The following is a 25947-nucleotide window of genomic DNA, read 5'->3' as shown; positions in this document are numbered from 1 at the left end:
AGCCCATTAAAGCTCAACCCTGGCATTTTAGAGTTAGGAAACAGATGGAAAATTGCTTGCTTGTTCAAGGCCACCGGCGTTCGTGAGAGTGGAGTCCATATAACACACTGGGTGCTGGGCCTCCTACATGGAGGTCCACCACACTGGAGGATTCTCATATACTCTCCTGCCCCACCTTTGTTCCTAATCGTGGTGTCTGAGTTATCAAGGCACGTGCACCTGGCCCAAGATGAAATGCCACCCAGACTGTGTGGGGACAGCGCCACCGCTAACCTCCTAACACCCTCACCTTTTGTGTCTACAGTTGCCCTTCAATAGAAAGAACCAGACACTAGTAGAAAGAAAACACGTCTGCTGCTAGCAGGATCTCAAACCCAGTGGAGAAATGAAAAGAGAAGTACCCCAGAGGATCCTAAAATAAAAGACATAAGAGCCTTTGGCGGGTTGGGGGGGGGAGTTTACTGCAAACTGTTATAATTAAAGTGATATTTTACAAGTGTTTAAGACAGCGGGCAGACCGGGTGTGAGCCAGGCCTCGGCTTCAGAGACGCACTCCTGGAGGGAAATGGCACTTGCGGGGAACACGGACTCAATCACTGCTGCTCGTCAGGCACCGAGTGCTGGCGGAGTCCTCTCAGGGAGCCTCAGAGCCGTGAAGCAGCTGATCGAAATTCCAAACCCTGCTCCATTCCCGCTGCGCATATCACCTGCCCGGAGCAGGCCTCGAAGCCACCCTGGGGACCAACATGGGTCGTTTCCCTGGCCCAGGCTTCCCTCCAGCTCAGGCCACCCGACCCCTCCCCATGACCCTTCATCACAGTCTTCCTTCTGCCCTTCAGACATCTGCCCAACTTGTGGCTTAAAGTCACCAGTGGGAGGAAAAGCAAGGAATGCTCCCAATGTAAATCCACAGCAAAAAGGACTGAAGAACTGAGCGGTCGCCAGGGTTGGCAGGTATGTGGATGGTTCCCTGCATTCTTTATCCATAGGGTGCTTGAAGGCATAGTGCTGAGGAAGGTGCCAGAAGTCTGACTTTTTAGGACTTGTTCATGTTTCTGAGAACCTGTGGGGATGATCACTGGGCAGAAGCAGAGCCTAGAAGAAATGCCGAGCCAGGGGAAGGGGGGAGAGGGGAGACTGGCTGAATCCTGAGATCATTCCCAAGAGGAAGGGAGCACTACTTCCAGAAGCAGCAGCCGGAAGGGTTGTGCCAAGGCTCTGTCTCAGGGGTCAGGGTGCTCTAGGTGGAGGAGGAGGTCCCTCCTGCAGTTTTGTGTTACTGTTTAGGCAAAGCGAAGTCCCAGGCAGTTTCCTGTGCACATTTCCACATGGCCTGCATGAGGCGGGTGAAGCCCATGTCTTTGGGCTTCTCGAGGCCTCTCATCAGCCGCTGCTTCATGATGGAAACAAATTCCTTATTGCTCAGCTCCCCATTGCCTAGAGGAAGAGGCAAACACAAGAGGGATAAGTGAAGGCCTTGGAACAAAGACACTGAGAAAATTCCATTGTTCATGCAACGTGGGTTCCAAAGCCCAGTGTACTCTCACAGCCAAATTCAAACAAATGGTTTGCTCCTTCCTTGATGTTTCCGATTACACTCGGTGAGAGTTTAGTGTGTGTGACAAAAGTTGAACAAGAATATACTATAGGAATTGAGAATAAAGAGGTAAACAGGACTTTGTCCCTTGAGATACTCCCAGGTTGTGGGAGAGACAAATACATTATTTCAACAGTGTGGTAAATGCCATTGTGGGGTAAAGAGAAGATGCTCTGTGGGACCAGAGGAAGGGATCGAACCCGGGCTGGGGGCGGTGCAGTACGGAAGGTAAAGGCTTCCTAGAGGCCACTCCTAAGTTGAATCCCAAAGGATGAGCAGAAATTGGCCAAGTAAAGGGGAGTGGGATGGGGAGGCATTCCAGGTAGTGGCAGTAGCATAAACAAAGGCACAGGCAGGGAGCAAGGCGACTGCTGAGTAGTTAGGAAGTGCACACAGAGGTGGGGAAGTAAACGGAAGAGGCGGGCAGGAGACAGGTCCCCAGAGGTCTTGTATTTTCACTAAAGGGTTTGTGCTTTATCTTCTAGGCAGTGGAGCACCAGGAAAGGACTGCAAGTAAGTGAGATGGAATTAAAGATTTCCATTTTGGGTGGATTCCTCTGGCTGGATATATGGGGATGGGACTGGAGAACGGCAGTAGGGAGTCAGTCAGGAATAGTCCAGGTGAGAGAGGGAGGGGGCGGTTCATGGTAAAAACCCAAATTAAAATCTGGTTTTGGGTTAAGCCCATCTTCTCATGGCCTCGCATTCCACCCTCTTCAGTGACAAACTCTCAGGTCTGGAGAGGAACTTGGAGAATATCTCATTTAACCAAAGGTCAACCTCTCAAGCCACACGGAAGAGTAACCATTTCAACAGTAGAGGATAGTTACCCACTGACTACATGCCCAGGAGTAAATGTCTGCTTGAAAGAATGGCAGCCATTACTGGGGGTGATAAGACAATAGGAAACCATAAAATAGACTTTTACTGACGATCGATTGGTCTGGGAAGAGAGTGGAAAGAAGAACACAGGGTCTACTTCTGTACAGAGTACCTGAAAACCTACACTGGCTCATGTTTGCTGGCTGAAGGGAGCATGGACAGCCTCAAAGATACCTCACAGCAAGATCAAACAAACAAGCAAACCCAGGGAGACCTAACCTATGGTACTGAAAGTCAGGAGAGGGACTGCCCATGGGAGAGGAAGTGGCTAGAAGGCGGCACCAGGTCCTGTTTCTGGACCAGGACCTCTGTGGTCCTGCCAATGTGATATTTCTGGATAATACTGCTTACACAGGTGTGTTCAGTTCTTAAAAATTTAGCAAGCTGCATACTTAATGATATTTGCACTTTTCTGTATGTGTATACTTCAACATAAAGAGTTAAAAAGTAGCCTGGCTGATTGAAAAGTGATCAGTGATATGGCTTGTTAAGAATGTAATTAAAAGGGGGCACCTGGGTGGCTTAGTGGGTTGGTTAAAGCCTCTGCCTTCGGCTCAGGTCATGATTTCAGGGTCCCGGGATCAAGCCCCGCATCTGGCTCTCTGCTCAATGGGGAGCCTGCTTCCTTCTCTCTTTCTCTGCCTGCTTCTCTGCCTACTTGTGATCTCTGTCTGTCAAATAAATAAATAAATAAAATCTTTAAAAAGAAAAAAGGAATATAATTAAAAGGGCACCTGGGTGACTCAGTCAGTTAAGCGCCTGCCTTCAGCCTCAGGTCATGATCCCAGGGTCCTGTGGTGGAGTCCTGGTAGGGCTCCCCGCTCAGCAGGGGGTCTGCTTCTCTGCCCTTCCCCCAACTTGTGCACACACTCTCTCTCAAATAAATAAATAAATAAATAAAATTAAAAAAAAAAAAAGAATATAACTAAAAGGATTTAAAAAGGTCCAAATGAGATTCTTAATATTTTTATAAAGAGAGGCTTAAAAAATCTGAGGTCATTTAGACTGCCATGGGATTTGCTTCCTTCTTCCCTAGGGCCAGAGCTGATCAAGGTGAATGGCTTACTCATGAAGCAGGTGCATGACTGAATTGTCATCTGTGTGCATGTGTGATCTGTGAGTGCAACTCTAAATTCTCAGGTCAACAAGTCTGAAAAGTCAATGTCCTTTGGCATTCTGACCTAAGATCTAGTGCATAAAAATAACAATGGATTTTTAAATTTAATATATACTTCATTTTTCTATAGATTAAGAAAATAAGCCCCGGAGATGTTAAATTATTTTTGAAAAGGTGGATTCAAGTAGATACTGACAGAACCTCCTTCTAAAAGGCGCAAATTTCATTTCTCAGGTCTTCGTAGGAGAAGTGGGGAGCTGTGAGGCTGCCTGCCTTTATTCCCATGTTTACTTTGCAGAGCAGCTCTCTGGCTTCAAAAATTATAAAACTGTGGTTTTTGGAAAAAACTCAAGCCACCCAGAAATGATAAGGATAAAAACCAAAATCTGAGGAATGGTAACCTCTCTAGAGCAGTGTTGTTCCTTAGAACTCTCTTTGATGAGGGAAATTTTTTTATTTGTGCTATTTAAGACAGTAGCCACTAGTCACATGCAGCTACTGAGTACTTAAAATGTGGCTACAGAGACCAAGGAACTGACTTTTAAATTGTTTTTAATTTTAGCTAATTTAAATTTAATACCCACATGAAACTAGTAGAATATCATGTCGAACAGGGCAGCACTAGAAAATGACCCAACCCTACGTGAGGGTGAGGCCATCTTCTTGCCCTAACACTGCAGTTTTCTTCCACTCAGACCTGGTTGTGGGTGCAGTTGGGAGGTTTAAATAACTCAAGTTCAACTAGATAACTTCAATAACTCAAGTTAATGACATCTGTTATGTGCAAAGTACTATCTGAGGTCCTATGGAGGGGTCCAACAGAATAAAGGCCTTGCAACAACCCTTAAAAAGCTCACAATTTATTTACAGCAAAACATTATTTACAATAGCCAAGATATGGAAGCAGCCCAAGTGTCCATCAACTGCTGAATGAATAAAATAGGTATGGTGTGTATGTATGTCTGTCCACACACACACACAGAATGGAATATTATTCAGCCATAAAAAGAATGAAATCTTGCCATTTGTAATGACATGGATGGAGCTAGAGAGTATAAATGCTAAGCAAAATCAAAGAGAGACAGATACTGTATGATTTTACTCATGTGGAATTTAAGAAACAAAACAAGCCAAAGGAAAAAAAAATAAGATAAAGCAAGAAACAGACTCTCAACTGTAGAGAACAAGTGGCTGGTTACCAGAGGGGAGGTGGGTGAGGGGACGGGTGAGACAGGTGATGGGGATTAAGGAGGGAGCTGTGATGTGCATGGGGCGGGGCCGAGGGGGGGATGTATGGAGTCGCTGAATCTCTATATGGTACACTTGAAACTAATGTAACACCCGCCTCATTGGAATTGAAGTAAAAACTTAAAAAAGCTCACAGTATAGTAGGGAAGTTAGGTCACGTACACGGAGAGAGTGTAACCTGTAGTAATGAAGACAAACTGAAACAAGCTGAGGAATGAAAAAGCCAGAGTGTTTCATTATTATGCTGGGGCCAGAACAAAGGTTTTACCAAGGCAGGAACTTCTGACCTGGTTCCGGGATTCCATTAGCTTCACTTCCTGGAGGAAGCTGAGCATGAATCCCCGCTGGGAAACAAGCAGGGGAGGGAACAGAGCATAGAGGGAGGCGGCCAGCTTGGATTCACAGCTTAGCTGTGCTACTACCACCTTACCATTACCTATGTGCTCCTGGGGAAATGACCTCACCCGAGTCTCAGCGTCCTTATCTGGAAAATGTCGTGAAAAATGTCTCCGACTCAGAGGGTTACCTGAGCAGCTTAGCACAGTGCCTGGCTCTTAGTAAGCACTGAGAAAAGGTGTGAGCCTCCACGGTGAATAGCAGCAGTATTGCATCAGGCAATGTAGCTGAGAACCGACACCACAGGGGAACCTCTCACGTGGGCTAAGCTACAGAGCGGTCGCAGACACACCGCTGCGAGCTGGAAGGCAGAAATGGGATGCGAATGACTGCGATGTGCTCTGGGGGGTGCGGGGAAGATCAGGACCACCTTCTTTCTAGACAGATAATCACCTTCTTTCTAGACAGATAATCTAGACATAGACTCTTAGTCTATGAAGCAGCAAGTTGGATCTAATATTTTTGTCCCCTTTTCTGAGCTTTTATAATTGAGTTTATTTCCCTTTTAAGATCACCCCTAGAGTTGATTGTTTCCTTTTTTAAAGATCCTTATGGTCATACATTCATTTAGGCCTACAGGCTAATTGGAATTATAAGAAGAAATGGAAAACACAAGCTCAGACCGGGGGTTCTAGCTCTCAGTGTCACGGTGCTGAGGGCTGAGCTACTGCTGTAGGCTCAAGAGGCACAGGCAAGTGCACTGGAGCGCTCTGCTAGCCTCTGGTATCAACAGTGTCCATTTCAAGGACAGTCGGGCTCCATTTTCCGGCCAGACTCCAGAGAGCCCTACTCACCGTCGCAGTCGAAGAGCGCAAACACCACATCACACACGTGGTCCGAGAGTTCCACTTTGGCCACGGTCCTGGCCACCTGCTGCATGGTCACTGCAAGAAGAAAGATGCTGAATTAGCACACGGCAGAGGGACTTTCAGTCTGCTTTCTCTGAATGCGTGGGATATAACTACTCGGTTGTAATAAAAAGTTTTCAACTATATTCAAGAGAATGAGAATTTGGTTTTAAACCTGCCACAGCCTTTCCTTTTCACCTCAGGTTCCATTCTTTTCTACTGCTGCTACATTTTAGGAGATATATACAGTTAAGTAAGAATGCCTGGGGGGAGGGCGCCTGGGTGGCTCAGGTCATGATCCCAAGGGTCCTGGGATGGAGCCCCACATCAGGCTCTCTGCTCAGTGAGGAAGCTTGCTTCTCCTCCCATTCACCCTGCTGCTGTGTCTCTCTCTGTCAAATAAGTAAACAAAATCTTTAAAAAAAAAAAAGTAAGAATGGCTGGTATTAAGTTCATAGAGACAGAAAGTGGATTAGCAGTTACTAGGGGTTGGTGGTATTGGGAATGGGAAGTTAGTGGTCAGTGGATACAGATTTTCTGTTTGGGGTGATGGAAACACTTTGGAAGTAGTGGTGATGGTTGTACAACAGTGAGTGTAATGAATGCTGATAACTTGTCCACCTAAAAATGGTTTAATTGGCATCTTTATGTTAATATACATTTTTACCATAGTAAAAATTTAAAAAAATTTTTTTAAAAGATTCATCCATTTATTTTAGAGAGAGAGAGAGAGCATGAGTCTGTGTGGGGCAAGGGGCAGAGGGAGATGGAAAGGGAGAGAGAATTTCCAGTTGACTCCCTGCCAAGCATGGAGCCTGGGAGCCCGACTGGGGCTTGCCCCCCTACCCTGTATCAATTATGACCTGAGCCAAAACCAAGAGTCTGAGGCTCAACCCACTGACCCAACCAGGCTCCTCCATCACAGTTAAAATTTAAAAGGTGAAAGTCCACATAATATTTAAGGATGGGACTCTAATGGTCTAGAGTATTCATTGGTGGCTTTCCTAGTAAATTATCACAAGAAGAGTGCCTAGAAAAAAAAACAAAAAACTAAGAACGCCTGATATTACAATAGTCTCCACCTTGGCACTTCCCTCCTGCAGGAAAGAATATGATAAGGGGTGGGCCTGGGTGGCTCAGTGGGTTAAGCCTCTGCCCGCGGCTGAGGTCATGATCTCAGGGTCCTCTGATCGAGTCCTTACTCGTGATCTCTCTCTGCCAAGTAAATAAATAAAATCTTTAAAAAAAAAAGAATATGATAATAAAAAGTCAAGGAAATAAGTAGGCAGTGAAACAACGGGAGGTGGGGAATGAGGCGGCCTGTGGCAGTACCCTCGGACATCACCCTTCCACGCTGAGTGCCAGGAAATACCTGCACTGATAAGCTCCTTGCCCCTCCTCCCTACAGGCTGCCTGCCCAACACTTTGTCTCTTCCAACCATGCCCCTGGGGTAACAGTGGGTCCCATCTCACTAGCTCAGTGTCTGCAGCCTTTTTTGTTTTTCTTCTTCCAGACCTCCTTAGAAAATCTCTCCTCTCTTACCATTTTCTTTTTATCTGCCATTTACTGTTAAACACTGGCAATCATGTGCGAATTGGGTTCTCATGAAAAACAAGCCAGGAAGGGCTAGGCCGTTTCCATTGCCTTTTCTCCCTTCTGCCCTCCAACCTGATCTAGGGGCATGTATAAACTATGTTATTGCTTACAGAGGATGCTCTTAAGTGAGATGAACCTTGGAGGAAAGAAAAGGATTGATTTTTACTTATCAATCACCTAGCAATGAAGTGTTCTAAGTATCAGATTAGATTCATCCAGAAGCAGTGGGAACTTGAATTAGAGTCATTGTGCCTTCTCTGCTGATTTCAGTCCTGTAATCTTCATTCTTTCCTGTCATTTTCTTCTGCATTTGGCCTTTCACTTGGCCTCTGTCACCTCCCTGTATTCACCACAGGGCCCCTGAGGTCAGCACATATAAACACTAGAGCCAGGCAGGGGGCAAAGGGGTACAGGAGAGAGAATCCTTGGAGTTACCAGACCCGCGCTCTGGTCCCGGTGCCAACCACCCACTTGCTGTGTGACCCTGATGAAGTCGCCTGATCTCTTTAAAAATTTACTTTTTTCCTATTCATATGAATGGATCCACAAGATAACCATTAAGGTGGCTTAGTAGTACGAAGAAGAGTTGATTGGTGTTTTCTAGAATCTGAGGGTGGAGGTGTACAGAAACAGCTGACGACCTGTGTGAAGAAGGGCAGAGGGAAGTTGTACCGACCACAAGCTAGGCTATACCTTGGTGTCCACAGCCTACAGCTTGAGGGGGACGGCTGCCCAGGAGGGCAGGAAGAGCCAGGTTTCTCATCCCGCACCCAGGATGGGAGCTGGGGTGAAGGAGCAATCAATGTCCCCTGGACATTTAAGACTTAAGCAGAAGACATTATTTTAGTGGATGTTCAGGAGATGTGGTTAACTGCTGACAGGGGAGCTGGAGAATCTGTACGACTGTAGAAGTTCTAGGGTTTTAAAACACTTTGCCTTGTTGGTCTAGACATTTGATTTTTTTTTTTTTTTTTTTTTGCTGGCCCAGGAAGAACAGATTCCTGCTAACTAAACTGCCCAGGGAAGGAACAGAAATCAGCAGGACAATTTACTGGAAGAATAGTAACTGTTACGAGAACTAAAATGATAACAGCTGGTTATTATACTTCTCAGTTGGAAAATCTACTAAGGAAATTCAATTCACCTCAGAAGATTGCTCAGTGCAAACAGAATCAGATCAGAAGAAACTGGATGCTCTCAAACTGTGACAGAACTACTCTCTGCAGTCACAGAGATATGTTCTGAGAAATGGATTAAATGTTTTGTATTAGATAAACAGGAACACTCTGTTAATAACCATTCCTTTTTCTGCATTTCACATCAGTCTCACATTTCCATCATAACTGGTAACTAGCCTTTTTTCCCCTCTTTCCAAGTTCCCTCCATTCTCTCGGGGCAGAGTGCCTACTGTTGATTCCTCTTGATATTCCAAGTGCCCACCCTTCGCCCGGTGAAGATGGGCCCTTTTCTCTAAATAAACTGTTAACTAAAATAATACCCAAGGATGTCAGTAAGAGCTCTTGACAATTTTTAGGGAAAAGCTCATTAAAGTGGTACTTAGTGGTTATAGAACAGGGACCTCTGGAGGCCACCAGCAGGAATGCCTCATTATAAATGCTAGTTCTTGACAGAATAATTACAGAGTATATTCTGTTTCACTCAGAGAGGGTTCTGACACCATTTGTACTATAGGGGGAGAAAAACGAGGGCAGCTAAGTCATTGTAATTCAAACCACTGGGAAGTTACCAGCAGCAAAGAGCCTAGCTGGGGAGCCCTTTCCTTGTCCAAGATCCTCAGGTCCCCAGGGTATGAATTAGAGCAGTGGAGGAAACAAATATTTCACTAGCTGGTGAGCTGTCAAACTGTGAACTCTTTTTGGACAAGGAGGATGAGAGCAGATTACAAGCCACATGCTTGACAGTTGGTCCTAAGAGCTGACTCATTCATAGTTGCTTCCACATTCCTGAATCAGAAAATCATAATTAAATCATAGCAAGCAGAACACTGCACCCCCCCCCCAAAGCCCCTCCCAGGTCTTGACCTCCCCACGTAGACCAGGTATTGGTACTGGAGTCTGGGTCTCTCTCATTTGATGACGCTAGCTGATTGATGGCTGGGGTTCTAGTTTCTAATCTGAAAGATGTCCACTTGGAGCATGAAGTCACCCTGAAGAAGGTCTAGGTTCCCCAAGGCCTGCGTATTTCTTTGGTACAAATGTGGTCCGGCTGCCTGAACAACAGATGCACACGAGGTTGGGTGATTTCTACTAGATTTGGATAAAGAAAAATTTGTAGACGTGGGTGCAACTGGCTTTTAAAAATATGATACCACCGGGCCTTCTGAAAAGTCCAGGCAGAATCTGAGTCATGCCTGGTCTCCCGTTTACTCTCTGGCATACAGTCCATAACTGGAGAATTCAATAGGAGAAAGAACATACGCTGAGTTTGTGGGTCTGTAATGTCAGAAGCTACATGACATAAAATTATTTACCACAGTAGTCAAACAGAAGAAGGGAGAGTTCTGGAGGGATAAGAGCCTAGAGACCCACTTGGAATGATATACTCTTAACTAAAACCAGAAGAGACCTCAGAAAAAGTGTGAAAGCCAGAGAAGGTAACAGCTTGCCCAGGGTCACACAGCTAGCTGGCAGCAGAGCTGGGTCTAGAATCTAGGTCTCCTGACTTCCAGCCCAAGGATCTTTTTTCCCTGTGCATGCTGGGGCACCCTGAACGTTTACATGGACAATACTAGCTCCCCACAAATCTGTCCCCCTAAACAACAGAGAAAGCTCAGGTGAAAGAAAGGCTTAATCGGCAAGTACTCCGAGCTGGTGGGCGGCAGTGAATGACGGGACAGCCGGAGGCTGTGAGGAGTCAGCATTACAGCTTGATCACAGATCCCATCGCCCTACATGCAGGAAGCCATCAGCATTCCCTTGAACTTGCACCGACAATTCTGGGGACAACGTAAAAGGCTTATTAAACTGCAAGTGAATGAAAAACATGTGAAACAGAGGCGGCCCTGGGAGGTCTTCCCCACAGTTGCCTCTGATGCCCAGAGACGGGGTCCGGAGAGCAGGCCTGACCCAGTTAGCAGCTACCTGTCTCCTCCTAATTGCAAAGGTGTTTGGAAAGGTGATTCGCCAAGTTGGGCTGACAGCCTCTAGCTGTGTGGCCATGTGATTATTCCTGCCTTCCTGGACTGCAGCAGGGGAAATGAAAAGCTGGCTTGTGACTGCCAAGGTTAAGTGAGGGAGGACAGTTCTGCTTCGGCCCTGGAAAGGCTTATGGTACAGATGTCTTCGTTTCTTAAGTCCATCCAGAGATGGCTTTGGGGGTGCGGTGGGGGGGAAGGATTTTCCTTTGGAGAGCCCCTGTCCTTTCTTTTGTATCTTCTTCCAAGGTACTCTGGGTAAGACAACACACACATTTCAACCTGATCCTGGGGTTCAGGGGAGGTGGGCAGGACAGCATTCAAGGCAACTAGCAATTTAAGGAGCCAAGAGCAATGCAGTATGCTAATAATGAAAATGGTAACAATTCCTTGTTCTGGCTGGGGCTTTTAAGCTGCAGGCCAGTGGCCCCCTCTGTGCCCTCAGGCTGCCCACTTGTCAGAGGTGATGCCAGTGGTTCTGGCTTCTGAACACCAGTACCAGCCACAGAGACAACCTGCAGTCAGGTGTCCTGAACCTCAGAGCATTATCCCAGATGACTGCTTCAATGGGGTTACCTGCTTAATCTAGTACAAACCCATTTACAGTAAGGTTTACTGCCATTATCCATGATTATATCTGGCTTCATCAAAAATCCTCATCACATTCTGTCCACAAAAGGCAATCATTTCTACCAGCACCATTAGGCAGTGATTTCAGCTGACACACCCAGAGAATGATCAGTTTAGTGGGGGAGACCATATGTATCATGAAGATTGAGAAATACGGAGGAGAAATGTCAGACATAGTAGCAGACACATATGGGCTATAGTGGAATAGTGTGTACTGGGGAGGAGGCACATTCTGGATCTGAATTCTAAAGGATTAAAGAGAGGACGCCCCAGATCTGGGCATGGATGTTAGTGGGTGATGTGGGGTGGGGGGTAGAGGAGTCAGTCTGAATAAAGTCCCGAAAGCAGGAAGGGATACTAACATCTGGCTAGGAAACTACAACAAAAGGTGAAGGGGGTGTTGAGAGAGGGTCAGTCAAGGCCCTTTGCAAGGAAACCTTGATAACAAAGCCAACTCTTATCTGGAGACCAATTTCCTGTATTCACTTGTTTTTGTCTCCTTGTCTCTTTAAATTCTCATTCCTTTTACTTGAAAAAGCTGTTTTTCATTAGGTAATACATGCATCTGTTTGAAAATTCAAATGGTACCAAAGGGCTGAAGTACCATTCCCAACCTTATTCCCCAGTCATCTAGTTGTCCAGAGGCAACCAATATCTCCAGTTTCTCCAGAAATATGGAAATAAAATCAAATATTTGTTCTTCATTTCTTCCCAGAAAAATGGTAGTATACTAAATATATGGATTTTGCTTTACTCCTTTAATGACATATCTCAGAAAGCATTCCATACCTGTACATAAACAAGCTTTTTTTTTTTTTTAAGATTTTATTTTTTATTTGACAGTGAGAGAGAAAGCAAGAGAGGGAACACAAGCAGGGGGAATGGAAGAGGGAGAAGCAGGCTCCCCACTGAGCAAGGAGCCTGGTGAGGCCTGATCCCAGGACCCTGGGATCATGACCTGAGCCAGAGGCATATGCTTAACAACTGAGCCACCCAGGCACTCCAACGGTTCTTTTTTTTTTAACAACTGCACAGTATTCCACTGACAGGATATATCATTTATTTAACCAGTTTCTAAATTTATCCAACCTCAGTCTTGAGGAGGAAGTACCTTTGATTCCCCCTTCCCTTACAACACTACCTCCTCGGTGGCCTATAGTTGTCAGGCTCAACAGAATTTGAACCTCTGATAGCTAAGGGGAGAGGCATGGATATATTTAAAAATTGGCTTACTGAAATAACGTAAAAGGCTAAATACTCTCCAGCTTTACAAGTGTCTCATCAAAGTCCCAGAGGCTTCCAAGGGCAATAAACCTTGAAGTCCCTAAAGAAACAGGGCTTGCAATAAATACTAATCTCTATACTCCCCCAGCTGGTGGAATTCCTTTCTGATTCTTTTCTCAGTGGGACAGAATGTTGGCTTACTTTGTCCTTATGTATCTATTTATGTGGATTTTGGCCAGTTTATCCTCCCCCGACCCTCCTCTCTCTCCCACTGGTAATCATGAATCCCCAAAGCAGCTCTCTCCCACCTTGGGGCACTTATATAATTTTACTAAATCACATTATAGCCAAGGTAATGTAGTTAACTCAGAATCAATCTTTGGAATGGCTAAGCGACTTTAAATCTGGGAAAACAAATGAGATCTCGGCAGAGAAACGGCCTCATAAAACAAACATTTCTTTCAGAATTTGAGCTTCCTTGACTTCATCATGAATCATTTTAAACACTGATGACTTTGTCTTAAATGAATGGAATTCTGGCCAATGCTCCTCTTCACATATAAATGTTTTTACAAAATGCAATGATGAACTGAAGCATGGGGCTTGCCTCCCACAAACTTTAACAGAATTTATAAAATAGGAGCTTTTCCCCCCATATAACCTATTCCTCACACATCTTTATGACATTCCGACTCCTGCCTTCATGCTATGGCTGTCTGGGGGATGGCCTCTCATACATTTTTGCTGTGAACTTTTCCCATTTCTGCTTTCACATGCACGCACTGAATCCCTTATATAATTCTCCAGGTTCTTCTAGTAGCAGTGGCTGTCAATGAACCAAAGAAAACAATGGTGTGGAAGTCAGTGAACCTCAATCTTTGGTCTCAGTTTTGTGTCACACTACCGTGATTTGAGCAAGTCATTTCCTTCAGGTGTAAATGAAGGGGTTAAAAACAATAAAGCAGGGGTTTAAATAAAATTATTTCTAAGCTCCCTTCTCACACTAAAATTTTATGGCTGCCGTGTTAATTTTTAGATAACAAGGCTTAAATCAGTTACAATGTACATACCTTCAGAAGTCTTCAAAGAATAAACATAAAGGTGTGAATTTCTAGAATTACGGTTGGTGTGGCGGGCAGAATTCTAAGACGTTCCCCAACATTCGTGTGTGTGTGTGTGTGTGTGTGTGTGTGTCCTCTATAATGTCCTCTCCTTGAGCACAGGCAGGACCTGTGAATATAATGGGATACTACTTCTGTGGTTAAGATTACTTTATAAGAAAAACGTAATGGGATAGTCGCTCCCGTGATTACAATTATATAATAAGAGAATGCAACACAGCACACCGGGGAAAGAGTCTCCTGCTGGCTGTGAGGAAGTGAGCTGCCATGTTGTGAGGGGGTCACATGGCAAGGATCTGTGGCAGCCCGCTGACAGTGATCCCTGGCTAGCAGCCAGAAGGGAAAAGTCCCACAACTGAAAGGAACTGAATTCTGCCAGGAACCTAAATGAGCTTGGAAGAGGACCCTGAACTGCAGACAAGAATGCAGCCCTTCTGACACCTGTTATACTTTAAACATTGTTATGAGCCGAGCAGAGAAGCTTCGGCTTCTGCTCTTCCCCGCCTGCTCGTGCTCTCAATCTCTCTCTCTCATTCTCAAATTAAAAAAAAAAAAAACAAAAAACCCAAGCAGAGAAGCCAGTTATGCTGAACCCAGATTCACAGAACGTGAGGTAACACATAGGTGTTTTCAGCTGCTAAATTTGTGGTCATTTGTTATGCAGCAAGAAAGCTAAGTGGAGAAGGTATTTATGGTTGGGAATGTCCCTCTGAGGTTCCTGAAATCATACTTCATATACAGCTGCACTCATTTTAGGTACATTTTACAGAACTGTCGATCTTCTGCAACTACTATACCAAACTCCACAAATGAGATCTTTAGATACACTGGCCAGAGTCTAATTAAGTTTTACATTTCTTAACAAGAAAAAAATTAAAACTGCCACCCTACTTTTGGGAATTCAGCAGTGCTGCTCTGATTTCAAATGTATCTGATAATTATAAGTTGGTTCATTTTCATGCAAATCTGGATATAACTTTAGGCTATAACACGTCCCTTAAAACATTACTACATTCAGTAAAAAAGCTGATATAATTATAGTCCTAAAATTTCCAATCTGGAAGAACCTTTGGAGGTATTTAGTATCACTCTAACCTGAGGGTCAGAGAAGTTGTGACTTGCCCATGGTGTCAAGAAAACTAATGACACGGGAAGGTGACAGAGTTGTATCATTCTCCCCCTCACTAGGCTTTTATTAGGGCATTTCACCATCCTTGTCAGGATCTGAGCATGTCTAGAATTAATTCACTTGTTTAGTCAACATCAGATAAACATCTACTGTATATAAAGAATTGTTCTGTGATCAGAGTCGGACACAAAAGATGAGGACATGAACCATGTTTTCCACAAGAGTTCATGGTGTAGTGAAAACCCCCCTCCTTGAATGCTGAGGATACTGTAGAGATATTAACAGGGGTTAGATATTCCCAGGAAGAGTGAATGTAAATAAGGATAATGCCTTTTGAAAGCAATGATCTCAAGAATTTTTGGATGATTCATGAAACTTAGGAGAAGCTCATTTCCTCCTTTTTAATAAGTGCAAACAACTTATAATTTCTAAACTAATATGAATCTCAAAAATGACTGAAAAAAAAGCAGTAGGTACTACTTCCTAAGAAAACAAAAGTAAGCCCCACTAGGTCCTAGGGTAATCTTTTTACTTTTGTTTAATAACTTTTTGCTAAGTTCTCACATTGGGATAGCTTGTTTCCAGTCTATAAGCTTCTTAAGAAGATAAGGGGGCAAAGGAAAGATAGTATCTAGGGACTGAAAACCAGAACAGGCATCTGGGTATAGTTATACTTTCCATCTGGTATATTAGTATAGTATTCTCTCATTAATTATCACAATAACCCTGAAGCAATATTCTATTATCACCATTCTACAGATCAGGAAACTGAGGCTTTGAGAACTTTCGTGATCTGCTCAAGGCCACAAAGCTATTGAGTAGCAGGGACTTGAACTCAGATTTGAGTTTGAAACCAAAATTTATACTTACAGATTTCATACATATAGTTAACTCTGAATAGATGCTAGATGTTAGGACAGTATTTCAAAGTGTAACAAAACATTGCCACGCCAATGAGTAGAGGTGGTGAAGAACATCTTGATTATTAGAACCTGAGAGGTCCACATCTGTATATCCTATGTTTCAACTGAGAAATGGACCATTTAGTATATACACATCTTTTTCTGTTCTCTGGTATCCTTTAAAGGGATACCAACTTTTCTTGTTATGTGACCTTTTTAAGTGACTTCAGGCTTCTGTGTATTGGTTTCTTTACAGAGAGTAATACGAATAGAAAGGTGAAGAACACGGATGTGCCTACCAAGACGTTCCTATGTGGGAGAAGAAGCTAGATTAGGTAACTCCAAGTCTATGTCACTATAAGGTGTTCACTCCAGATGTCAGAATATGTCTGCAGAACTTGGTCCTGAACAGAAGAGACAACTGCATGGGGAAAATGTCATGCCATAGTTCATATTCAAGAGAAGGGCACTAAATTCAAAACACCACAGTTTACTAAAAGGCCTTTATTCCCACCCTAAGGAAGGTCTACTCTTAGCCAAAGGGAACTGGAAAGAAATAGCCTAGAGCCTATCATTCTTAAGCTACTGAAAAGGATGATTCAAAATGGTGAACCTTCATTGCCTTCAGGATTGTGTTTCAGCAAATATTTCCAAGTTCCAGCGGCATTTTGGTAACTACTGAGAGGCAACATAATGGTGTGGGAAGAATACGCAGACTTTGGGATTAGAGAGGCTTGAGACTGAATCCTGGCTCTACCTGCTTAGCTGGGCAACTGTGAGCAAGCTGCTTTATTTTATATTTCCTTGTCCACAAAGTGGGGGATAATACCAACTACTTTTCAGGTTTCAAGGATTGAGAGAGATAATGTCCATAAAGCACTTAAGAGTTATGCTTGGCATACAGAAGTTGCTATGAAATGATAGTCGCTGTTAGTGTTCCAGATGTGTGATGGCCTCACAGTCCTCCAAATGACAGTGCTATGGGATTCTTACTGCTCAGGAGAAGGTGGCGGATACAAGCAGTTTTTTGTGTGTTAGAATTTACTCCATTACTAATTTCTAACTTCCCCAACAACCCAGTAGGGACCTAAATACCAAAAGACTAAGACCCCTTTACTCATTCAAAATAAGAGAGTCAAAGAATTTCAAAGCCACAAAGATTCTTAAAGATCATCTATGCCATTCAGGTCGCTTCAGAAATAAAGGCAACACAGACCATTTGATATGACTGATACTTTAGAAAAAATACCTAGGGTTGTAACAAGAGCATCCTGTAGGACTTATGCCACAGGCCTTACTAGTTATTCTCTTGGCTTGTCAGACAAGAAGGTAAAGTGCGCATATAGAATGACTATAAAAAATTAAGGACAACCATCTCATAAATGATGCTTTTCAATCTAAGCAGGCTTATGGGGGGCATGAGTATTTAAGGCCAGAGGCTATATTTGTGTGATTATTTTCTTGTCTTACCATTCAAATGACACAGGGAACACTACTGGACCTACAAGTTTACCAAATCCATACTATCCTGAGGCACTTTAAAACGGGGCCTCACCATACCTGGAAATCTTTTATTCTCTTTTTTTTTAATTTTAATTTTTATTTTTTTAAAAGATTTTATTTATTTATTTGACAAAGAGAGATCACAAGTAGATAGAGAGGCAGGCAGAGAGAGAGAGAGGGAAGCAGGCTCCCTGCTGAGCAGAGAGCCTGATGCGGGACTCAATTCCAGGACCCGGAGATCATGACCTGAGCCGAAGGCAGAGGCTTAACCCACTGAGCCACCCAGGCACCCTTATCTTTTATTCTCTTCATGAAAGTAAGACTATTCTAAGCTGGGGAGCCTGGGTGGCTCAGTTGTTAAGTGTCTGCCTTCAGCTCAGGTCATGATCCCAGGGTCCTGGGATGGAGCCCTGCATCTGGCTCCCTGCACACTGGGAAGCCCACTTTTCCCTCTTCCACTCCCCCTGCTTGTGTTCCCTCTCTTGCTGTGTCTCCCTCTGTCAAATAAACAAATAAAAATCTTAAAAAAAAAAAAGAATATTCTAAGTTATACAAACCATAGCTCATTCTAGAGCTCCAACTCAACTTTTAACTTTTCCATCATAGGATGCCATCGGGGAGGAAGTCATGTTGTTTTCCATTACCTTCTTCAGACCAGATAAATCATTTAGACAGCACTTGAGAGGTTATATATCTAAGTTTATGCCCCGTATGTGTACGAATAAGCAAGAGAACCAATTCCTCTTAATAGCTAAACAAGAGACGACCTATAGGGGAAATACACACTATTTCACTGAGGAAGGTTCTTTCTTCAAATGGTCAGAATTCACCAAGGACATTTCACATTTGCCTGGGAGTTTGTTATTCTCACATGGGCCATGGAGGAACTAAAGAAAGCGCCTTAATGAACTTTGTTATTTTTACTCTGGAGGGACTGGATCATGCTGTCGTGTGGTAAATTTGTAGCTGCCACCTGCCTGGGTTCTCAAACTGTTCATTAGCTCCATAAGTTGTTAAAAGACATTTTGGGGCAAATCAAGTTTGAGAACTATAATGGCTCTCTTGGAGATTAATAATGCACATTAGCATATTAAAATGTTGGCAGGAGTAGAGCTGCAGGAAGAAATTCTGTATAACCTGGCAATTTCCAAACTGACTTGGACCATGGAACATTTTTTTTTTAAACCCACAGAACCATTAACATATTGCAGTAAATAGTGTTCTTCACAATGCTGTTGGGGAAATTCTGTGCTAAATTATGTCTAAAGACAGGTTTGCGAGTTCTAAAATAGCCAAGGAAGAGACAGTGCCAAGGCCTCTAAAAGGTGCCAATTTCTGAAGGTCCTAACCTTTTGGGGAAAAAGGAAGACAGCCAAGACTGAGAGCAGAAGGCAGACAGAAGTACTCTGATTCTATCCCAATCCCACTCTTTCCCCACCACCAGTATGGCGCAGAGGCTCCACTTTTAATCTCTGCCACATCAAACTGGAACAGCATGTATGCTCCTCTTTCTCCCCTGTTAGACTGCGAGCTTCTGAGGGTAGAACCCAGCACAGTACCCATGCTGCTGGCTGAACAAATAGATGAACCACCCTAAATCTGGTTTACATCATCAACTTCATAATGAAAGCAGCTGACGTTTACTGAACGTTGCTGAATGATAGGCACAAGGTTAATACCTTATGAGATAGGGATCATGATCCTGATTTTAAAAACATGGAGACTAAATTCAGAAATGGCCCAAAGCAAGTCAGCTGGTAAATGATAAGAGCCAAGCTTAAAACCCAGACAACAGGGGCGCCTGGCTCAGTGGGTTAAGCCTCTGCCTTCGGCTCAGTTCATGATCCTAGGGTCCTGGGATAGAGCCCCACATCAGGCTCTCTGTCAGCAGGGAGCCTGCTTCCCCCGCCTTCTGCCTACCTCTCTGCCTACTTGTGATCTCTCTCCCTGTCAAATAAATAAGTAAAATCTTAAAAAAAAAAAAACAAAAAAAAAACAACCCAGACAACAGGACTTCGGAACCTGTGTTCTTAACTACTACACTTTCCCCCCCTCCCTTCCAAGTTCCATCTTAGCAGTAAAATCCCAGGATTCTGCAGAGGGAGAATTCGGGTAGATCTCAACCCAGTGGAAAAATAACCAGTAGGGCTGTCGGGAGTAGGAAGGTTTGAAAGCAAAGGGGAAAGTGCAAGGAGAGGCTGCAGAGGACAGGCACAACCGGCAGAGTAAGGGAATGTGGCGAGGATAGCTGAATACACGCCAGCCTTTCCAGGCACGTGCTAGTGTGTGAACAGTTCACAGTATTGATATCACCCTTTTAAGCATGCAAACAGGTGACATAATGTCAAGTCTAAAAGATAGGGATCACAGAAGAACGTGGTGAATTAATGGAATGAGTCTGTTCTCTGGGTCTACTGGGAAAGGTGAGGGTTTATTGGCTTGAGATCCAATGTTTTATTCAATCCATCAAAATGTTTATTCACTTATTCATTTGTTGGTCAAGTATTTATAAAGTGTCTACTGTATCCCGAGGATTGTCCAGGCGTGGGGAATATATCCATGAATAAGACAAATAAGCATGCTAGTACGTAGAGTCAGAATAAATACATGAGAAAATATCGGGTAGTGACAAATGTTATGACACACAGGGTGATGGGGTTACTTTAGGATGGGAAGGTCTTTCTGAGGAAGTGATTTATATGTGACCCAGATTCCAGGGGCCCAAATACACCGACCTCATGGGAAAGAACACTTGAGGTGAAGGCACAGCTAGAACAAAGGCCTTCAGGTGGGAATGAACTTGGTATGTTTAGAATAGAAACACAAAGTGTGGGGTGGAGTGAACTGGGAAGGAAGTGGTATTTGATAAACTCAGAGTATACAGGGCCATGACATATGGAACTCCATAAGGCAGTGTAGAGAGACTATGGCTTTAGCAGGGGAGATGCAGAAAGGGAGTCAGATGCAGGGTGTATTTTGGAAGTAGAGAGAAGGATTTACTAAAGAAATGAATATGGGAGTGAGAGAGCAAGAAATCAAGGCTAATGCCTACTTTTTTTTGAGCTCCTGGATAGGTAGTAGATAACTCAGTAAGTTACTGAGGGCCTACTACATACGAAATATTGTTGTTAGTGGTCTCTGCTCTGCCCGATTAGCCACATTTGTGGAAATTAAAGCCCTTGTCCATAATTTATGCTAGGAATTGATGACAATGATGAAGACAGAGGATTTTAGGTTAATGTATCTTTTTAAAAAATTGTAAGAATATAGACAATATAGTTAGTTTTTTATAATTTATATTGAGTAGTTAGGGAAGGCCTCTCTGAGGAAGCGGCCCTTGAAGTTGAGTCTTGAAAGATAAATAGAAGTTACCCAGGTAAGTAGCATAATTAGGTTTCTAGAAAAATTTAAGCTTTTAAACAGACAATACAAGTATTCTCAAAGTAATTTAAATTCGCTCTCCCCCCTGCTTCCCATTTTAGTCTTACTTGGTGGACTACTTATGGGTGATATTTAGTTCTTGGTTGCTATGGTGGGTTGAACGGTAGCCCCCTAAGAGCTATGTCTACACCTTAACCCCTAGAACTTGTGAATGTGACTATGTTTGGAAGAAGGGTCTTTGCAGATGTAATTAAATTGAGATGAGATCTGGGCTAAGGATTACCCAGCCAGACCCTAAATCCAATGATAAGTGTCCTTTTAAGGGATACACAGAAGAAAGACATGGGGAGAAGGCGGCGAAGGCCATGTAAAGACAGAAGCAGTGACAGGAGTTCTGCAGCCATGAGCCAATAGAGTGACTAGAGCCACAAGAAGCTGGAAGAGGCAAGGAAGGATTTTTTTCCCCCAGAGCCTTCAGAGGGAGCATGGGCCTGCCAATATCTTGATTTCAGATTTGTGGCCTTCGGAACTATGAGAGAATAAATTTCTGTTGTTTTTTTTTTAATCATGATGTTGGTGGTAATTTGTTACGGCAGCCCCAGGAAATGAATATACTTGGCTTCTCCCTGCTACTTAGTATGAATCTAGGCCAGCTTCCCCTAGATGTCTATCGTTTTATATCCAGGGAATCCAAAGTTACACAGATAAAACAAACCAAGAAGTCAAAAACAAAACAAGAAGTCAAAACAATATCATATATCTTAAAGCCAAATATGTATTTGGATATCAGATATGACTGTATAATTTTTAACATTGCCTCTATTAGCAAAGATAATGAGGCATGGATTATATGGAGATGAAGCATCCCAGGAAATGGCCTGAAGTCATTTGAAAGAATCACTGCCTTTTTTTTTTTTAAACCACTAGGTTGCACTTTCCTTTGCCACTACTACCCCGAATCATTCTATTTTATACACCCTGTAATTTTAACACAGACAGTGATTCATCCAGGATAATTGTGCTTTAAAGCAATGTCTTTAGTTGAGTTTTTAAAAAAGGTATGCAAATATAAAGAGGAACTTATTAATTTTATTTTTACAATAAATGACGACCTCCTATCTTTGGATTTTTATTTTATATTTTTGGATTTTCAGATGCTGTCAAATCCGTTTTATGAAATGGAGCAATAGACCAAAGCTATTCTGGAGAAATAACCCTGTGGTATTATTACACATACATACATAACCTCTATGATACCATTTGTTTTTTTCAAGGGATTCTAAAAAGGTCAGAGGAGGTATTCTTTTACATAAAGAAACAAGCAAACAAGCAACTGTTCTTTAAAAAACCTATGTCAATTAAGAAAATGAAGTAAAAGGCATCCAGTTTGGAATGGAAGAAGTAAAATATTTTCTATTTGCAGGTGGCATCATCTTGTATTAGGAAATCTTAAGGAATCTATCGAAAAGTGATGAATAAGCAAGACTGTGTTTATAAAAGCTATCAGAGCTTCGGAGAGATTTAAAACTTACACATTACAGTACCTAACAGTGAAATAAAGACACTGTCAGATCAACCAAAATCTAAGAGATTTCATTGCTAGCAGGTCTGCACCATAAGGAATAACAAAAGTTCTTCAGACCAATGAGAAATGATACCAGATAAAAGTTTAGGGGTGCCTGGGTGGCTCAGTGGGTTGAAGCCTCTGCCTTCGGCTTGGGTCATGATCCCAGGGTCCTGGGATGGAGCCTCGCATCGGGCTCTTGGCTTAGCGGGGAGCCTGCTTCCTCCTCTCTCTCTGCCTGCCTCTCTGCCTACTTGTGATGTCTGTCAAATAAATAAGTAAATAAATCTTAAAAAAAAAAGTTTAGAGATTCAGGAATAAATGAAAAGCACTCAAAATGGTAAATACAACTAAATGGTAAATGTGGGTAAGTATAAGAGATTATTTTTTTTCCTCTTTATTTCTTAAAAAACTGTTGGAAGCAAGAATCCTAATATTGTACTGTAGGGATTATAACATACACAGAAGAAACACAAATGACAACTATAGCATAAAACACAGGGTGATGGTAAATGGAACTATTTGACTGCAAGGTTCTTACACTTCACTGGAAGTGGCACACTATTAACTGGAAGTGAATTGTGAAATGTTATAATTTCTAGAGAAACCATTAAGATATGAAATGCAAAGAGATATACCTAACAGGCCACCAGATCCAACTATATGTCTGGAAGAGATACACTTATCTAAAGACACATAAAGAACATACACTTATCTAAAGACACATAAAGAACATAAAAGAATACAAAAAGACAGACTGCAAATAACAACCACAAAAAAAGCTGGAGTAATTATACTACTATCAGATAAAATAGACTTTTTAGAAAGGTATATTACTAAAGATAAAGGGGGAACATTTCATAATGATAAAAGGATCAATTCATAAGAAAAGCAAAATAATCCTAACCAATAACTATATATTCTCTTAACACCAGAGCTCAAAATTCATGAAGCAAATAAATAAATTTATAGCTTCAAAAGCTTAACTTGGAAAAGGTTGGAAAAGGTAGGTAAAGGGTGCCTAAGGGTGCCTGGGTGGCTCAGTCTGTCTGCCTGGAATCAAGCCCCACATCAGGCTCCCTGCTTAGCAGGGAGTCTGCTTCACCCTCTCCTTCTCCCTCCCTCCCACCCCCACTTGTGTTCTTTCTCTCTTAAATAAATAAATAAATAAAATCTTTAAAAAAAGAAAAAGTAGATAAAGTTCCACCAAAAGCTAGAAAAAGAAAAGCAAAATAATGTATACGGCAAAGTCAAAAATTGGGTCTTTGAAAAATTTAACAAAATTGCCAAACCCCTAGATAGACTAAGAAAGAAAAAAGAAAAAAAAAAAAAGGATAGAAGCTGTAATTCACGAAGGTTAGGGGAAAAAGGTGATTTCAGATTCTAGATGGTAAAAGGATAATAATGGAATATTATGAGCAACTTTTTGTCAATAGATTCAATAATTTAGGTGAAATGTGAAAATTTCTAAAAAAACCCACAACGTATCAAAATTCACACAAGATAAAACACAAACTCTGAATACCTATGTATTTATCAAAGAAATTAAGTTACCAAAACCTTCTCACAAAGAAAACTGCAGGCCCAGATAGTTTCACTGGTAAATTCTATCAAAATATTCAGAAAGAAAGAACAGTAATCTTTCACAAACTTTCTGAAAATAAAGAAGAAAAATTTCCCTGATTCATTTTTTTTTTAAAGATTTTATTTATTTATTTGACAGACAGAGATCGCAAGTAGGCAGAGAGGCAGGCAGAGAGAGAGGAGGAAGCAGGCTTCTCGCGGAGCAGAGAGCCCGATGCGGGGCTCGATCCCAGGACCCTGGGATCATGACCTGAGCCGAAGGCAGAGGCTTTAACCCTCTGAGCCACCCAGGCGCCCCTCCCTGATTCATTTTATGAGAACAGTACAAAACCTGAAAAGATATTACAAAAAATAAGATTACAGACCAATATCCCTTAATATTTAATAAAATGTTAGCAAATCAAATCTCACAATATATAAAAGCCTAATAATACATTATTACAAAGCTGGGCTTATTTCAGAACAATAAGGGATAATCATATCCCTTATGGTAATCTATCATATTAACAAAATAAAGGAGAAAAGTCAAATAATCATTTATATATATACACAGGATAAGTATTTGACAAAACTCAATAGCCACTGATGATAAAAACCTTTTTTAAAATTAGGAAGGGAAAGGAATTTCCTTAATTTGATAATGGGCATCCGCAGTCTAATATCTAACTCAACGATGAAATACTGAATGCTTTTCCCCTAAAATCTAGAAGGAGTCAAGGATCAAGGATGCCTTCTCTTACTACTTGTATTCAACATCATACTGGTGGTTGAAGCAAGTGCAACAAGGCAAGAAAAAAAAGGCATAAATCTCAAAAAAGAAGTGAAACTATCTGTTTGCAGGTGACAACTGCCTATATAGAGAAACGTAATGGATCTTTGAAACAACTGGAACAGTAGTGAATTTAGCAAGATCGCAGAGTACAAGATCAATATACAAAAACCAATTGTATTTTAGTAACGGTAGCAAATAATTGGAAAATGAAACAAAACTCCATTTATAATAGTATCAAAACCATAACATGCTTAAGCATCAATTTCTAAAAACATGTGCCAGACCTGTCTACTTAATACTACAAAACCACTGCTGAGAAAAATCTAAGAAGATCTAAAAAAATGGAGAGATGATACTATAATATGCTCATGAATCGGAAGACTCAATATCACTAATACGTCAATTCTCTCCAAATTAATATATAGTCAATGTTATTGTAATCACAATCCCACCTCTTTTTCTTTTTTAAAGATTTTATTAGAAAGAGAGTGAGAGAGAGAGAGAGAGAGCCTGTACACGAGTTGCGGGGAGGGACAGAAAGAGAGAGAGAGAGAGAGAGAAGTAGACTCCCAACTGAGCAAGAAGTTCGACATAGGGCTTGATCCCAGGACCTCAAGATCATTGCCTGACTTGAAGGCAGATGCTTAACTGACTGAGCCATCCAGGCGCCCCAATCCCACCTCTTTTTTACATAGGAAGCGACAAGCTGATTCTAAAATTTAAGTAGAAATACGAAGGACCTAAAATATCTACAGCAATCTTGAAAAAGAAGAAGGAAGTTGAGAGATTAATAATACCTGACACTTCAAGACTTCCTATAAAGCTACAGTAATCAGACTGAGCATGGGTAGAGACATTATAGAGAAGTGTAACAGAACAGAGAGCTCATAAACAGACCTACACTTAAAAGGTAATTTGATTTCTGATAAAGGTGCCAAAGCAAAACAAGGGAGGGCTTTTTCAGCAAATGGTGCTGGTTCAACTGGGTATCTATGTGGAACACTCTCCTTCACACATCTACAGCGATTAATTTGAGTGGATCATATAAGACACGTAAGCACTGAAGCGCTAAAGCTTGTAGGAGAAATACAGGAGACTATCTGCACAGTTTGGGGGTAGACAAAGGTTTTATTAGGAGCAGAAGGTAATGATTAAAAAATAAAAATTCAATAAATTAGACGTCAGACAAAAACTTCTGCAAATGAGGCACCTGGGTGACTCAGTGGGTTAAACCTCTGCCTTTGGCTCAGGTCATGATTCCAAGGCAGGGAGCCTGCTTATCCCTCTCTCTCTCTGCC

At 42.3% G+C, this 25947-nt stretch overlaps 1 protein-coding gene across 4 annotated transcripts in view; it reads right to left on the bottom strand.

Annotated features, from left to right (window-relative positions):
- Nucleotides 1-441: 441 nt before the first annotated feature.
- Nucleotides 442-25947, bottom strand: part of MICU1 (mitochondrial calcium uptake 1) — a 235625-nt gene continuing 210119 nt past the window's right edge. For all 4 annotated transcript variants that reach the window (XM_032840752.1, XM_032840762.1, XM_032840772.1 and 1 more), the window contains 2 exons: nt 6035-6124; nt 442-1437 (listed from right to left, as the gene is read on the bottom strand). In XM_032840752.1, coding sequence (XP_032696643.1) covers nt 1277-1437; nt 6035-6124 — 251 coding nt within the window. In that variant the 3' untranslated portion in view covers nt 442-1276. The remainder of the gene's footprint in view (nt 1438-6034; nt 6125-25947) is intronic.

Source organism: Lontra canadensis, unplaced genomic scaffold, assembly GCF_010015895.1.
Source record: "Lontra canadensis isolate GAN:19392208 unplaced genomic scaffold, GSC_riverotter_1.0 scaffold3, whole genome shotgun sequence".
Taxonomy (NCBI): Eukaryota; Metazoa; Chordata; class Mammalia; order Carnivora; family Mustelidae; genus Lontra; species Lontra canadensis.
This window is presented reverse-complemented; position numbering and strand designations above follow the sequence as displayed.